The following is a 17500-nucleotide window of genomic DNA, read 5'->3' on the forward strand; positions in this document are numbered from 1 at the left end:
TCATTAGGAACACTGGAATACGCTTTATTAGCCAAATATATTTAATAGTTTGACAACAATAGTCGACTGTGCCCTCTTTCTTTAATATTAACACATTTTGTTTTTGTATATATATATATTTTTTTATTAATAATAAAGACCCTTAATTTGAAATTTTACTGCAAACAACCCTTGCCCCTTCCGGTCTGTTACTGGATCGGAATAAAATGGCAAATTTCCCCTCAAATATTTACTATATTTACTATAAATCCTGTTATTTGTCTACGAAATTGTAATAAGTACACCTCTGCATAACATCGTGTCCTTATTAACATAAAACAAGAAAAAAAGGAAAAAAAAATCGCAACAAATAACTCATTAAACATTGTTTTTTAGTCTGTAACAGCAAAAATATTTTAATCGTATCATTTGCCTACAAAATTGTGATAAGTACACCTATGCGCAAACAGGAAAAAAAGAAAGAAATAGATAAACTTGCAACAAAGAACTCTTTAAACGTTTTTTTTTTAGTCTGTAACAGAAAACTATTTAAAAACAAAATACAAAATTGTGATAAGTACACCTCTGCGCAAACGGCCGCTTCATTAGGAACACTGGAATACACTTTATTAGCCAAATATATTTAATAGTTTGACAACAATAGTCGACTGTGCCCTCTTTCTTTAATATTAACACATTTTGTTTTTGTATATATATATATTTTTTAATTAATAATAAAGACCCTTAATTTGAAATTTTACTGCAAACAACCCTTGCCCCTTCCGGTCTGTTACTGGATCGGAATAAAATGGCAAATTTCCCCTCAAATATTTACTATATTTACTATAAATCCTGTTATTTGTCTACGAAATTGTAATAAGTACACCTCTGCATAACATCGTGTCCTTATTAACATAAAACAAGAAAAAAAAAGGGAAAAAAAATCGCAACAAATAACTCATTAAACATTGTTTTTTAGTCTGTAACAGCAAAAATATTTTAATCGTATCATTTGCCTACAAAATTGTGATAAGTACACCTATGCGCAAACAGGAAAAAAAGATAGAAATAGATAAACTTGCAACAAAGAACTCTTTAAACGTTGTTTTTTAGTCTGTAACAGAAAACTATTTAAAAACAAAATACAAAATTGTGATAAGTACACCTCTGCGCAAACTGCCGCTTCATTAGGAACACCGGAATACGCTTTATTAGCCAAATATATTTAATAGTTTGACGACAATAGTCGACTGTGCCTTCTTTCTTTAATATCAACAAAAAATTTGTTGTATATATATATTTTTTTTAAATTAATAATTAAGACCCCTTAATTTGAAATTTTACCGCAAGCAACCCTTTCCCCTTCCGGTTTGTTACTGGATCGGAATAAAAAGGCAAATTTCCCCTCAAATATTTACTATATTTACTATACATCCTGTCATTTGTCTATGAAATTGTAATAAGTACACCTCTGCATAACATCGTGTCCTTATTGACATAAAACAATAAAAAAAGAAAAAAATGGCAACAAATTACTCAAACATTGTTTTTTAGTCTGTAACTGAATTTTTTTTTTTAATAATATCAATTGTCTGCAAAATTGTGATAAGTACACCTCTGCGCAAACAAGAAAAAAAAAGAGAAATAAATAGATCAACTTGCAACAAAGAACTCTTTAAAAGTTGTTTTTTAGTCTGTAACAGAAAACTATTTAAAAATAAAATATGAAATTGTGATAAGTACACCTCTGCGCAAACTGCCGCTTCATTAGGAACACCGGAATACGCTTTATTAGCCAAATATATTTAATAGTTTGACGACAATAGTCGACTGTGCCCTCTTTCTTTAATATTAACAAAAACATTTTTGAATATATATATTTTTTTTATTAATAATAAAGACCCTTAATTTGAAATTTTACCACAAACAACACTTGCCCCTTCCGGTCTGTTACTGGATCGGAATAAAATGGCAAATTTCCCCTCAAATATTTACTATATTTACTATAAATCCTGTCATTTGTCTACGAAATTGTAATAAGTACACCTCTGCATAAAATTGTGTCCTTATTAACATAAAACAAGAAAAAAAAGGAAAAAAATCTCAACAAATAACTAATTAAACATTGTTTTTTAGTCTGTAACAGAAAAAATATTTTAATCATATCATTTGCCTACAAAATTACACCACTGCGCAAACAAGAAAAAAAAAGAAAGAAATAGATCAACTTGCAACAAAGAACTCTTTAAACGTTGTTTTTTAGTCTGTAACAGAAAACTATTTAAAAACAAAATACAAAATTGTGATAAGTACACCTCTGCGCAAACGGACGCTTCATTAGGAACACCGGAATACGCTTTATTAGCCAAATATATTTAATAGTTTGACAACAATAGTCGACTGTGCCCTCTTTCTTTAATATCAACAAAAAATTTGTTGTGTATATATATATATATTTTTTAAATTAATAATAAAGACCCTTAATTTGAAATTTTACCGCAAACAACCCTTGCCCCTTCCGGTCTGTTACTGGATCGGAATAAAATGGCAAATTTCCCCTCAAATATTTACTATATTTACTATAAATCCTGTCATTTGTCTACGAAATTGTAATAAGTACACCTCTGCATAACATCGTGTCCTTATGAACATAAAACAAGAAAAAAAAGGAAAAAAATCGCAACAAATAACTCATTAAACATTATTTTATAGTGTGTAACAGAAAACATATTTTAATCGTATCATTTGCCTACAAAATTGTGATACGTACACCTCTGCGCAAACAAGAAAAAAAAAGAAAGAAATAGATAAACTTGCAACAAAGAACTCTTTAAACGTTGTTTTTTTTAGTCTGTAACAGAAAACTATTTAAAAACAAAATACAAAATTGTGATAAGTACACCTCTGCGCAAACGGCCGCTTCATTAGGAACACCGGAATACGCTTTATTAGCCAAATATATTTAATAGTTTGACAACAATAGTCGACTGTGCCCTCTTTCTTTAATATTAACACATTTTTTTTGTATATATATATATTTTTTTATTAATAATAAAGACCCTTAATTTGAAATTTTACCCCAAACAACCTTTGCCCCTTCCGGTCTGTTACTGGATCGGAATAAAAGGCAAATTTCCCCTCAAATATTTACTATATTTACTATAAATCCTGTCATTTGTCTACGAAATTGTAATAAGTACACCTCTGCATAACATCGTGTCCTTATTAACATAAAACAAGAAAAAAAGAAAAAAATGTCAACAAATTACTCAAACATTGTTTTTTAGTCTGTAACAGAATGTTTTTTTTTAATAATATCAATTGTCTGCAAAATTGTGATAAGTACACCTCTGCGCCAACAAGAAAAAAAAAAGAGAAAGAAATAGATCAACTTGCAACAAAGAACTCTTTAAAAGTTGTTTTTTAGTCTGTAACAGAAAACTATTTAAAAACAAAATACAAAATTGTGATAAGTACACCTCTGCGCAAACGGCCGCTTCATTAGGAACACCGGAATACGCTTTGTTAGCCAAATATATTTAATAGTTTGACAACAATAGTCGACTGTGCCCTCTTTCTTTAATATTAACAAAAACATTTTTGAATATATATATATTTTTTATTAATAATAAAGACCCTTAATTTGAAATTTTACCGCAAACAACCCTTGCCCCTTCCGGTCTGTTACTGGATCGGAATAAAATGGCAAATTTCCCCTCAAATATTTACTATATTTACTATAAATCCTGTCATTTGTCTATGAAATTGTAATAAGTACACCTCTGCATAACATCGTGTCCTTACTGACATAAAACAAGAAAAAAATGGCAACAAATTACTCAAACATCGTTTTTTAGTCTGTAACAGAATTTTTTTTTTAACAATATCAATTGCCTGCAAAATTGTGATAAGTACACCTCTGCGCAAACAAGAAGAAAAAAGAGAAATAAATAGATCAACTTGCAACAACGAACTCTTTAAACGTTGTTTTTTAGTCCGTAACAGAAAACTATTTAAAAACAAAATACAAAATTGTGATAAGTACACCTCTGCGCAAACGGCCGCTTCATTAGGAACACCGGAATACGCTTTATTAGCCAAATATATTTAATAGTTTGACGACAATAGTCGACTGTGCCCTCTTTCTTTAATATTAACAAAAAATGTGTTGTATATATATATATTTTTTTTATTAATAATAAAGACCCTTAATTTGAAATTTTACCGCAAACAACCCTTGCCCCTTCCGGTCTGTTACTGGATCGGAATAAAATGGCAAATTTCCCTTCAAATATTTACTATATTTACTATAAATCCTGTCATTTGTCTACGAAATTGTAATAAGTACATCTCTGCATAACATTGTGTCCTTATTGACATAAACAAGAAAAAAAGGAAAAAAATCGCAACAAATAACTCATTAAACATTGTTTTTTAGTCTGTAACAGAAAAAATATTTTAATCGTATCAATTGCCTACAAAATTGTGATAAGTACACCTCTGCGCAAACAGGAAAAAAAGAAATAAATAGATAAACTTGCAACAAAGAACTCTTTAAATGTAGTTTTTTTAGTCTGTAACAGAAAACTATTTAAAAACAAAATACAAAATTGTGATAAGTACACCTCTGCGCAAACGGCCGCTTCATTAGGAACACCGGAATACGCTCTGTTAGCCAAATATATTTAATAGTTTGACAACAATAGTCGACTGTGCCCTCTTTATTTAATATTAACAAAAACATTTTTGTCTCTATATATTTTTTTATTATTAATAAAGACCCTTAATTTGAAATTTTACCGCAAACAACCCTTGCCCCTTCCGGTGTTTTACTGGATCGGAATAAAATGGCAAATTTCCCCTCAAATATGTGACTATAAAGCGTATCTTTTGCCTAAAAAAAATGTGATAAGTACGCCTCTGCATAACATTGTTTTTTTTAGTCTGTAACGGAAAAATATTTAAATCCTTTTTTTAAATTATAAAACATATTTTGACAGACTTGAACCATTTGATGCTGAAAAAATAAATAATAAATCTTGATTAATCAGCAAAAATTTTACATTGTGTGCGCTCCCACTCACTGCCGTCACTATAACTCGTTTCATTTGTCTACAAAATTGTGATAAGTACGCCTCTGCATAACATTGTGTCCTTATTAACATTACATAAAACAAACGACAAAAAAAAACTCTATGAATGTAGTTTTTTAATGTCCGTAACAGAAAACTATTTAAATCCTATCATTTGTCTAAAAAATTGTGATAAGTACACCTCTGCGCAAACTTCTGTCCGCTTCATTAGGAACACCAGAATTAGCTTTATTTGTTCAATAGTTTGACACCAATAGTCGACTTTGCCCTTTTTCTTTAATATTAACAATAAATATTAACTAAAAACTTTTTGCATACATTTTTTTATTTTTATTAATAAAGACCCTTAATTTGAAATTTATCGCAAACATATCCCTTGCCCCTTCCTGTCTGTTACTGGATCGGAATAAAATGGCAAATTTTCCCTCAAATATTTACTATAAATCCTGTCATTTGTCTACTAAGTTGTAATAAGTACACCTCTGCATAACATTGAGTCCTTATTAACATAAAACAAACAAGAAAAAATGGATAAACTTGCAACAAAGAACTCTGTAAACATTTTTGTAGTGTGTAGCAGAAAAAATATTTAAATCCTATCATTTGTCTACAAAATTGTGATAAGTACACATCTGCGCAAACAAGAATAAAAAGAAAGATATAGATAAACTTGCAAAAAAGAATTCTATAAACATTGTTTTTTTTAGTCTGTAACAGAAAAATATTTAAATCCTATCATTTGTCTACAAAATTGTGATAAGTACACCTCTGCACAAACTTCCAGTCGGGATTGGCGCACTCGCACGCCGCATCATTAGGAACACCAAAATTAGTTTTATTTGTTTCCAATAGTTTGACACCAATAGTAGACTGTGCTCTCTTTCTTTAATATTAACAATAAATATTAACTAAAAACTTTTTGCATAATATTTATTTATCAATAAAGACCCTTAATTTGAAATTTTACCACAAACATATCCTTTGCCCCATTCGGTCTGTTACTGGATCGGAATGAAATGGCAAATTTCCCCTCAAATATTTACTATAAATCCTGTCATTTGTCTACAAACATTGTAATAAGTACACCTTTGCATAATATTGTGTCCTTATTAACATAAAAAAACAAGAAACAAAAGAAAAAAATGGATAAACTTGCAACAGGACTCTTTAAACATTGTTTTTTTTAGTGCGTAGCTGAAAAAATATTCAAATCCTCAAAGGTTACCAACGTCATGACTTCTATAGATCGTGTTTGTGTTTTTTTTTTTTTTTAAAACAACAATAAAAAAGAAGGGAACCGGGGGAAACCTTAAGGTCCCCTTGTTGTTTGAAAGGGGGGAAACCTTAAGGTCCTCACATTGTTTGAAAGGGGGGAAACCTTAAGGTCCTCACATTGTTTGAAAAGCGGTAAACCTTAAGGTCCCCTCGTTGTTTGAATAGGATGTGCTTTTCTTGGCCGTGTGCCAGGTCCTCCCTACGGACGGACGCGAGTCTCATTAGGCAAAGTTTCCCTTTGGACGCACGCCACGCATGTCCACCGCGTGAGAATATGTCCGACTATCTCGTACGTCTTTTGTGAACGGCCCATTTCATGGGCTCGTTTTGGCAGACTTCTATGTGACACACAAAAAGGCCAAAAAGGCAACATTAGATTTGGGTTTTTTTCTTAATCTGGTTGTCCACTTTAAAAATGAGTGCAAGGGGGGAAAAAAGTGAAACCGTGAATGTATTAGTCGGAATGAGACAGACTACTATCAGTTAGATGGCGAAATAACTCAAAACATTCAAAGTAAAATATTCATGAAATTTGCAGGGAATGTCAGAAATGGGATTGCAGGGGATATTGGAGAGTTACAGAATTTTTCCTCTGCATTTGACCCATCCCCTTGTTCACCCCCCTGGGGGGCGAGGGGAGCAGTGAGCGGCAGTGGTGGCCACACCCGGGAACAATTTTTGGCGATTTAATCCCCAATTCCAACCCTTGATGCTGAATGCCAAGCAGGGATGTAGTGGGTCCCATTTATATAGTCTTTGGTATGACTCGGCCGGGGTTTGAACTCACGACCTACCGATCCCAGGGTGGACACTCTAACCACTAGGCCACCGAGTAGGAATTCTTATCCCCTGCATCTGCGTACACGTAGGAACCCAATGAAGGCTAAAATGTAATTGTGCTTCGAAGGACTCTTTTACGTGAGTACTATCCTTACTACAAAAAAATAGTGAACACCGTATTTTTCGGACTATAAGGCGCACTTAAAATCCTTTCATTTTCTCAAAAATAGACAGTGCGCCTTATAACCCGGTGTGCCTAATGTGCGGAATAATTCTGGTTGGGCTAACCGACCTCAAAGCTATTTTACTTGGTACATGGTGTAATGATAAGTGTGACCAGTAGATGGCAATCACACATAAGAGATATGTGTAGACTGCAATATGACAAATTTTATATGTTCTATTAAGAATATAGAACATTACACATGGCGCTCAAAAATCTATCAAAATGTTTTAGGAGGACTTTGGTAAGCTATGAAGTCACACCGCTTGATGAATTGTACTGTGCTTCAACATAGGAGTATTATTATGGTGTGTGTATAAGGTAAGACATATTATCTGGCGCTTTGTTTCGCAATAGTATGCAAAAACAACTTTTCTGACCTTCTGGTACCTGCTGGGGTCTGCATAAGTCCTGAAAATTTGCGCGCTTCCGCCTTTGTAGTCCGTTCTGACCCTGTATTTCGTGTTCTCTGGGACGCCCATCCTCCGCTGTTGCCGTTTCGAATATAAAGTAGTGGGCGGCATGGCGTAGTGGGTAGAGCGGCCGTGCCAGAAACCTGAGAAAAAAATCGCTGCCGTTGTGTCCTTGGGCAGGACACTTCACCCTTTGCCCCCCGGTGCTGCTCACACTGGTGAATGAATGATTGGTGGTGGTCGGAGGGGCCGTAGGCGCAAACTGGCTGCCACGCTTCCATCAGTCTACCCCAGAGCAGCTGTTGCTACATATGTAGCTTACCACCACCAGGTGTGAATGAATGATGGGTTCCTACTTCTCTATGAGCGCTTTGAGTATCTAACAATAGAAAAGCGCGATATAAATCTAATCCATTATTATTATTATTATTATTATAAAGTTTTTCTTTATATCTGTCAGTAAACTCGCCATGAAAGCGCTAAAACATACTGGTGTGGTGAGTTTACATTATTCACCCAAGGAACTTTAGTTATTCAAGAGTTCTGACCACTTTAATGCGCCTTATAATCTGGTGTGCCCTACGGTTCGGAAAATACGGTAATAATTAATATCAGGAATGGGTACCGTTCACATTTGAACAGATATACGTTACAAATGTCCCAATACCTGGGAATCGACACCAATACTCATAGGTGCCAATTTTCGACACTATAGCGCAGGCCTGGGCAGTTATTTTGACTCAGGGGCCACTTTAAGAGAAAAAAAATTGGCCTTGTGGTTAGTTAAATCCCCGAGTCATACCAGAGACTATAAAAATGGGACCTATTATTTCCCTGCTTGACACTCAGCATCAAGGGTTGGAATTGGGGGTTAAATCACAGAAAATGATTCCCGGGCGCGGCCACCGCTGCTGCTCACTGCTCCCCTAACCTCCCGGGGGGTGTTCAAGGGTGTTGGGTCGAATGCAGAGAATAATTTCGCCACACCTTGTGTGTGTGTGTGTGTGTGACAATCATTGGTACTTTAACTTTACTTTATCGTCACGTTTCAGTCAATTACAGTCGTAAGTCCAAGACGTCTGTTTATGGTGTGTTTTGTTGCGACCTGTAACGTGTTAACACAGTAAGTATTTTTTTTTTTGCATCAGCTGTCAGAAACGTATACCTTAGTTGTGGTTTTCATGAACCGATTTGGAGGTGTTGAAATCTTATTGTGAAATCGCCAATGTCAACAGCAAAGCCAATCTTAGAGCATTCAATCGATCGCAACGGGATTGTTTTGGTTTGTCTCGTTTCTTTCGTCTCTCATCAGAGTAGGCTTCTTTAGTTCGTGCTCATAGACTTAGATTGGTCAGATCTAGTCTCGTTTCAAAGAAAAACCAAACGGTCCAGTTGCGAATGATTGAACGCCCCGAGATTAGGAAGACCCGGATGAATGAGAACATTCACAGAACGCAAAGCCGATGTATATTAGCATCAAGCTAGCATATTTTTTGGGGAAAAAGTGGCGCCTTACTTTAATGAAGGCTGAATATTGTTGTTTTTTGAGTCAATTTCTTTGTTGGCATCGAGACTTGCAACAGTTTGGCCGAGTGCTCGGGTGCAGTGACGGCACAGGCAATCCAGGGACCGTAACATGGCACCGTTGGATTTGATGCGGATCCAGGACCTGTTCAAAACCGTCCCAATTTAATATTCATGTGTCACACTTCAAATGATCTAATGTATGATTTATGAGGTTGTTTGTTTTTACTGAGAAATCGAAAGCATGCCTTTCGGCACTTGATTGACGACGTCTTCACGTGAAACCATTACCTGATAAATGGTACATTAGGTCGTTTAATAGTTTGTTGTTAAATGACAAAATAAGTGACGTGAATTATATTTATATAGCGCTTTTCTCTAGTGACTCAAAGCGCTTTTACACAGGGAACCCCAATATGAGTTACATTTAAACCAGGGTAAAGTGTCTTGCCCAAGGACACAACGGCAACCGCTCCAAATGAAAAAATATATGAATCCTTAAAACATTGTTTTTCAACCTTTTTTAAAGCCTATGCACATTTTTTTACGTAGAAAAAATCCGTAGCGGCAGAAATCATTAAAAAAAACGAGTTGACAGGTAAAAAGTCGTCGTCGCTATTGTTGGATATGACTTTGAACCAATGCAATGAGGTGGCCACTTGTCCAGGGTGTACCAGGCCTTTCGCCCGAATGTGGCTGAGATGGCCTCCGGCAACCCCCCGCCACCCAAAAACGGACAAGCGGTAGAAAAATGAATGGATGGATGGACTTTAAACCTTAAACAAGCATGCATCACTATAGCTCTTGTCTCATAGTAGGTGTACTGTCACCACCTGTCACATCACCCCTTACTTATTGGACTTTTTTGCTGTTTTCCTGTGTGTGGTGTTTTAGTTCTCATATTTTGGTGGCTTTTTCTCTTTTTTCGCTATTTTCCCATAGCAGTTTCAGGTCTTCCTTTGAGCGATATTTTCTCGCATTGACTTCGTTTTAGCAATCAAGACTAATTCCGTGGTTTTTATCCGTCTTTGTGGGGACATTGTCGATTGTCGCGTCATGTTCGGGACGTACACTGTGGACGCCATCTTTGCTCCACAGTAAGTCTTTGCTGTCGTCCAGCATTCTGTTTTTGTTTACTTTGTAGCCAGTTCGGTTTTAGTTTCGTTCTGCATAGCCTTCCCTAAACTTCAATGTCTTTTCATCGGGGCACTCGCCTTTTGTTTATTTTTGGTTTAAGCATTAGATATCTTTTTACCTGCGCCCTGCCTCCCGCTGTTTCCGACATCTACAAAGCAATAAGCTACCGGCTGCCACCTACTGATATGGAAGAGTATTACATGGTTACTCTGCCGAGCTCTAGACAGCACCGATACTTCATTTGCAGACTATAATTACTGGTTTGCAAAAAATATTTTTAACCCAAATAGGTGGAATTAGATCATCTCCGACTTAAAAAAGTTGAAAATGTTTTTCGGGTGTTCCCATTTAGTGGTCAATTGTACGGAATATGTACTGTACTGTGCAATTTACTAATAAAAGTTTCAATCAATCAACCAAAGGACGTCTTCCCATTAAGGAGGTAGGGCCAGGGCTGTCCGATTGGTTTTCTAGTTTACCGCTTAAGATATGAGATGCATTTTAGAGGAAATTGAAGGCACGTAGCAGCTAAGTGGAGACTGTGGAGTATAGTCTGCGTAAGACATTCGTCAAGCTCCTTTGGAGAGGTTATTTGTTCTACCCAAATTCTAGGCAGAGCCTGTTGAGTCATAGTTATTTCTAAGGAGTTGGGTAGTTTTGGTGACCCAACCAGTAACCCAGCATCTTAAAAAAATTACAAGTTGCAATGCTGACCTCTGCCTGTTTCAGGTTCAAACACTGATGACATCTATTAGACAGACAAGAAGCAAGGAATCATGCAGGGACAGAGTTCAATTCGGCTCAAACGAGGAGAGACGTACGTCACAGCGTCTGCATAAGTCCTACCCCTCCAAACCCTCCGGGGGGATCTTAATATGCACCCCCACAAAAAACAAAAAAAATCGAACCTCGCTTTAACGGGGATACAGACTGCAGAGCTGTGATATTTTTTAAACACATTGTTTATGGTATGTAGTGTTTCCTGTTTTGTTGTTTTTTCAACACAAAATACACAATGGGTTGAATTGAGAAAATGAAAATAAGTAAAATATAGATGGTTCGTTCCAACCTTTACACTGATTTGGATGTCACTTGGGTCCTCATTAGAGATGAGTATCGAGAACCGGCTTTGATTCAGAACTGGTTGCCAGTGTATCAACTCCTTGCAATCCCCTTGCCAATTTTTCAAACAATTTCCTTAACATCTTAAGGCCCAAGCTGTTTGTTTACATGCTTTTTTAATTTCTCATTGCTATTTGGGCTTATTGGACCCTAATTAGAATAAAAATCAACAATCATCATTTGATATGATATACTTAGTCCATAAGTCCACAACCGTGTACTTTATGTTTAATCACATGCTAATTTTTATTTTTACTTTTTTTCCCCTCCAAATTCCATTGTATTTTATACTCTACTGACACCACCCGATGGAAGTATAAGTGTCCACATAAGTAGCCATAAGACCCCAGTTCAGTAGTGTACACAATTTCGGAAATCCATTTCCATCCATCAATTTTCTACCTCTTATTCCCTTTCGGGGTCGCTGGCGCCTATCTCAGCTACAATCGGGCGGAAGGCGGGGTACACCCTGGACAAGTCTCCACCTCATCGCAGGGCCAACACAGATAGACAGACAACACTCACACTCACATTCACACACTAGGGCCAATTTAGTGTTGCCAATCAACCTATCCCCAGGTGCATGTCTTTGGAAATAAGAGCTAAAAAGGCGCTGTCCACGCAAGTGGCCACTAAGGTTTTAACGATTCCAGCCTGCGTCATTTCGCAACGTGCGTAGTGATGTCAGCAACATGGCGCCCGGACGGAAGAACTAAATTTTACCAGAAAAGATTGAAACAGCGCCACCTGTAATAATTGCAAGGTTGCTATTTCATCAGGCGGACGTACGAGCAATATGCTGAAACATTTGAATACGCGGCATGCAATAACTACAAATAAATGTCGCGTTTATTAACTTTTCACCGCAGCGGGTCGAGTACAATCACCCAGGCCAGGAACAACAAACGTCACCGAGCAGTTACTAAGTTTGTGGTCAAAAGCTATTAGTATAGTATCGCGGTACTAATGAATCGAAAACGGTACTATACTCTGTTTGAAGAGTGCTGTTTTTACGAGCTGAGGAGCATGTTCGGCAGCGCACAATCCCTGAGTACTTACAAGTAGACACAGTGTGTAGACAGAAAAGGGAGAACAGACGCATTTTGGCCTAAAAACTGACGATAAAGGTGAAGCTATACCCCTGAAACGCCCTCAGGAAGAGGTGCTTTAAGGCATGGCTAGCTAGCTAGCTAACATCGATCCGCAGTCGGCTGTGTTTTAGCTACTTCTAAATCACTAATCCCCGCCTACCTGGTGACGAATAAAGTACGTTTCTTACAAGTATCATCTCTGCAGGATGAGGAATAGCTAACCATGCTTCACTACACACCGTAGGACAGAGAAAACTATGGGTGCCACAAGACTCTTTTGAAATTTACAAGGAAATAACAGCGTACAAAGTTTTTTTTTGCTTTGTGCTATGTATAAACCAGGACTCTCAGACACGCGGCCCGCACCTTAATATGAAAATTTAATAATAGTGCGGCCAGCGAGTTTTATTTGAATGCCGCTTGACAGCATCAGACTTGGCAACCATCTCAATTTTTCCGGGAGACTACCGAGTTTCAGAGCAACTATTCTCTCGGCTGTCTGCTGGTTTTCACCCAACTAACAATAACAAGGGCATGCTATGATGACAATGCGTTTAGCAACCGTAGCAACCACCCAACCCCGCCCACCTCAACCGACGCACGGGGGTAGGTGTTGGGTGTATAATGTAGCCCGGAAGAGTTAGGGATGCATGGGATTCTGGGTATTTATTCTGTTGTGTTTATGTTGTGTTACAGTGCGGATGTTCTCCCGAAATGTGTTTGTCATTCGCTGTGTTCCAAATTTAGGTTATTTACTGAGATTGAGTCTATGGCTTTGCACTTTGTTTATTTTATATATATATATATATATATATATATATGTATATATATATATATATATATATATACATATATATATATATATATATATATATATATGTATATATATATATATATATATAAATATATATATTTATTTATATATGCGATGAGGTGGCGACTTGTCCAGGGTGTGCCCCGCCTTCCGCCCGATTGCAGCTGAGATAGGCACCAGCGCCCCCCGCGACCCCAAAAGGGAATAAGCGGTAGAAAATGGATGGATGGATGGATGGATGGATGGATATATATATATATATATATATATATATATTGCATTCTATTTTAGTTATTTTGAATTTACAACCCCCTGGCACTGTTTTTATACTGTTTTGTACTGTTTTTGTACTTACATTGATTATTATTTTCTACTGTTTGTAAATGTTGCACAATACGAAGGTCCTGCAGTCCTGGGTTCAATCCCAGGCTCGAGATCTTTCTGTGTGGAGTTTGCATGTTCTCCCCGTGACTGCGTGGGTTCCCTCCGGGTACTCCGGCTTCCTCCCACTTCCAAAGACATGCACCTGGAGATGAGTTGATTGGCAACACTATATTGGCCCTAGTGTGTGAATGTGAGTGTGAATGTTGCTTGTCTATCTGTGTTGGCCCTGCAATGAAGTGGCGACTTGTCCAGGGTGTACCCCGCCTTACGCCCGATTGTAGCTGTGATAGGCGCCAGCACCCCCCGCGACCCCAAAAGGGAATAAGCGGTAGAAAATGGATGGATGGATGGATTCTTGTTTGGTGTGGGTTCACAGTGTGGCGCATATTAGTAAGAATGTTAAAGTTGTTTATATCACAACCCTCAGTGTAACCTGTATGGCTGTTGCACAAGTATGCCTTGCAGTCGCTTGAGTCAGCAGCCGCATCAAATTTAGCCGGCCGGCACTCATCCATCCATCCATCTTCTTCCGCTTATCCGAGGTCGGGTCGCGGGGACAACAGCCTAAGCAGGGAAACCCAGACTTCCCTCTCCCCAGCCACTTAGTCTAGCTCTTCCCGGGGGATCCCGAGGCGTTCCCAGGCCAGCCGGGAGACATAGTCTTCCCAACGTGTCCTGGGTCTTCCCCGTGGCCTCCTACCGGTTGGACGTGCCCTAAACACCTCCCTAGGGAGGCGTGCGGGTGGCATCCTGACCAGATGCCCGAACCAACTCATCTGGCTCCTCTCGATATGAAGGAGCAGCGGCTTTACTTTGAGTTCCTCTCGGTTGGCACAGCTTCTCACCCTATCTCTAAGGGAGAGCCCCGCCACACGGCGGAGGAAACTCATTTCAGCCGCTTGTACTCGTGATCTTATCCTTTCGGTCATAACCCAAAGCTCATGACCATAGGTTAGGATGGGAACGTAGATCGACCGGTAAATTGAGAGCTTTGCCTTCCGGCCCAGCTCCTTCTTCACCACAACGGATCGATACAACGTTCGCATTACTGAAGACGCCGCACCGATCCGCCTGTCGATCTCCCGGCACTCATAACATAGTATTAAAGCGGACGCGACGACATGGTCGAGAGGACGTTTAAGGTATTGCCATCACGGCACGCCCTCAATATTGTTGTCCGGGTGAAAATCTGAGATTGATATCCTGGGGAGACTTCTGGGAGAGGCACTGTAATCTGGAAAACCTTCGGGAAAAATGGGGGGGTCAGCAAGTATGCAGCTGAACCACATCAAGGTGATCCACGAGCCACATGCAGCTCCAGAGCCGCTGGTTGCCGACCCCTGCCGTAGGAGGATTACAATAGCTCACCGGCGTCACCGCTAAGAAAAGATACCTTTATGCAAGGGCCGCCGGAAGCTGGCAGACCCGACAACGATCCTGTTGTCTCCCTGTAATGTTTGTCTGATCTTGAATGGGATTAATTTCCCCTCAGGGATTAATAAAGTATGTCTGATTCTGATTCTCAATGTAAACAAATGCCTCGGGTGGATCTACACCTGAAATCCACTGTAATGATACGAAGTACAACAGCGTCTCTAGTCGATATTACTAGGATTACATCGATATTTTAGCAAGTCTCCCTGTAATGTTTGTCTGATCTTGAATGGGATTAATTTCCCCTCCGGGATTAATAAAGTATGTCTGGTTCTGATTCTGAGATAGCGCTCCTCAATGTAAATAAATACCTCGGGTGGATCTACACCTGACATCCACTCTAATGATACAAACTACAACAGCGTCTCTAGTCGATATTACTAGGATTACCTCGATATTTTAGCAAGTTAAAGCAGCCTAAAAAATAATTTAGAACATTCCTGTACATCTCTTGAATGATCCAGTAATAAAGTTTATTTATCTTTCCTAGCTGAGGATCTTCCAGAACCAGCTGAAAACCCAAAAGGAGGAGTCCACGGGGCTGAACAAAGACCTCCTGGCCATCCGCATGGCCTCCATCAACCCCATCCTGGACCCGTGGGTCTACATCCTGCTCCGGAAGACCGTGGTTTCCACGCTGGTGAAGAAGATCAAGTTCCTCTTCTGCAAAATGGGCGGGGGCCGGCGGGGGAGCGCCAGGCAATTTCGCTGCGACGACGGACGCTTCTCCTCCTCGTCCATCGTGTCCCGGGACTCGCCGTCCCTGGTGTCGTGGGAGCTGCGGGGGATGGCGTGCACCTCGCGGACCTATCTGTGCCCGGGTGAGGAGAAGGCGGCGGCGGGTAGGACGGGTTCATTCGGAGAAAAGGTGGACAGAGGCGCCAGGCCGCCCGCAGAGAAAACATTCTCGAGCGCCCAGGAGGTCACTGGCACTCCTTTAGAAGACCCTAAACAACTCTGCACATGGCGCTTGAACAGATGAGACGGCCACCATTCAGGACCAACTACTGAAGGAGTCAAGAACTTCGAATCGTCCGCCGACCACATTGACTGAAATCACACTCAATTTCTAATTCCTACTTATTACCGATACCTATTTTTGTTGTACCTTCATATCTCCCGGTAACAGTTAGAGATGCTACCTCACTAGAAGCATTTAAGTCCCATCTTAGAACTCATTTGTATACTCTTGCCTTGAAATAGATCCCCCTTTTTAGACCAGTTGACATGCCGTCTCTCTTTTCTGCTCTGCCCCGCTCTCCTGCGTGGAGTGGCAGTCAGGTGACCACGGATCAGCTGTTCAAATTCGGCACCCAGGGTGGACCACTCCTCTTTGCATCAGTTGGGGAGGTCTCTGGGCCCCGAAGTGTCCACATCCAAGAGAATCCCCCTGCTGGACCCACTATGGACTCTCACATTATTAACTAGATCCACTATGGACTGGACTCTCACATTATTAACTAGATCCACTAGGGACTGGATTCTCACATTATTACCTAGATCCACTAGGGACTGGACTCTCACATTATTACCTAGATCCACTAGGGACTGGACTCTCACATTATTAACTATATCCACTATGGACTGGACTCTCACATTATTACCTAGATCCACTATGGACTGGACTCTCACATTTTTACCTAGATCCACTATGGACTGGACTCTCACATTATTAACTAGATCCACTAGGGACTGGACTCTCACATTATTACCTAGATCCACTAGGGACTGGATTCTCACATTATTACCTAGATCCACTAGGGACTGGACTCTCACATTATTACCTAGATCCACTATGGACTGGACTCTCACATTATTAACTATATCCACTATGGACTGGACTCTCACATTATTACCTAGATCCACTATGGACTGGACTCTCACATTTTTACCTAGATCCACTATGGACTGGACTCTCACATTATTAAGTAGATCCACTACGGACTGGACTCTCACATTATTACCTAGATCCACTAGGGACTGGACTCTCACATTATTACCTAGATCCACTAGGGACTGGACTCTCACATTATTAACTATATCCACTATGGACTGGACTCTCACATTATTACCTAGATCCACTATGGACTGGACTCTCACATTTTTACCTAGATCCACTATGGACTGGACTCTCACATTATTAACTAGATCCACTACGGACTGGACTCTCACATTATTACCTAGATCCACTAGGGACTGGACTCTCACATTATTACCTAGATCCACTAGGG

At 39.1% G+C, this 17500-nt stretch overlaps 1 protein-coding gene across 1 annotated transcript in view; it reads left to right on the top strand.

Moving 5' to 3' along the window:
* Positions 1 to 17052, top strand: part of LOC133557505 (prostaglandin E2 receptor EP4 subtype-like) — a 19398-nt gene extending 2346 nt beyond the window's left edge. The window contains exon 2 of the mRNA XM_061907984.1: positions 15760 to 17052. Coding sequence (XP_061763968.1) covers positions 15760 to 16251 — 492 coding nt within the window. The 3' untranslated portion in view covers positions 16252 to 17052. The remainder of the gene's footprint in view (positions 1 to 15759) is intronic.
* Positions 17053 to 17500: the final 448 nt, after the last annotated feature.

This window comes from Nerophis ophidion, linkage group LG08 (genome assembly GCF_033978795.1).
Source record: "Nerophis ophidion isolate RoL-2023_Sa linkage group LG08, RoL_Noph_v1.0, whole genome shotgun sequence".
In the NCBI taxonomy this organism is placed as follows: Eukaryota; Metazoa; Chordata; class Actinopteri; order Syngnathiformes; family Syngnathidae; genus Nerophis; species Nerophis ophidion.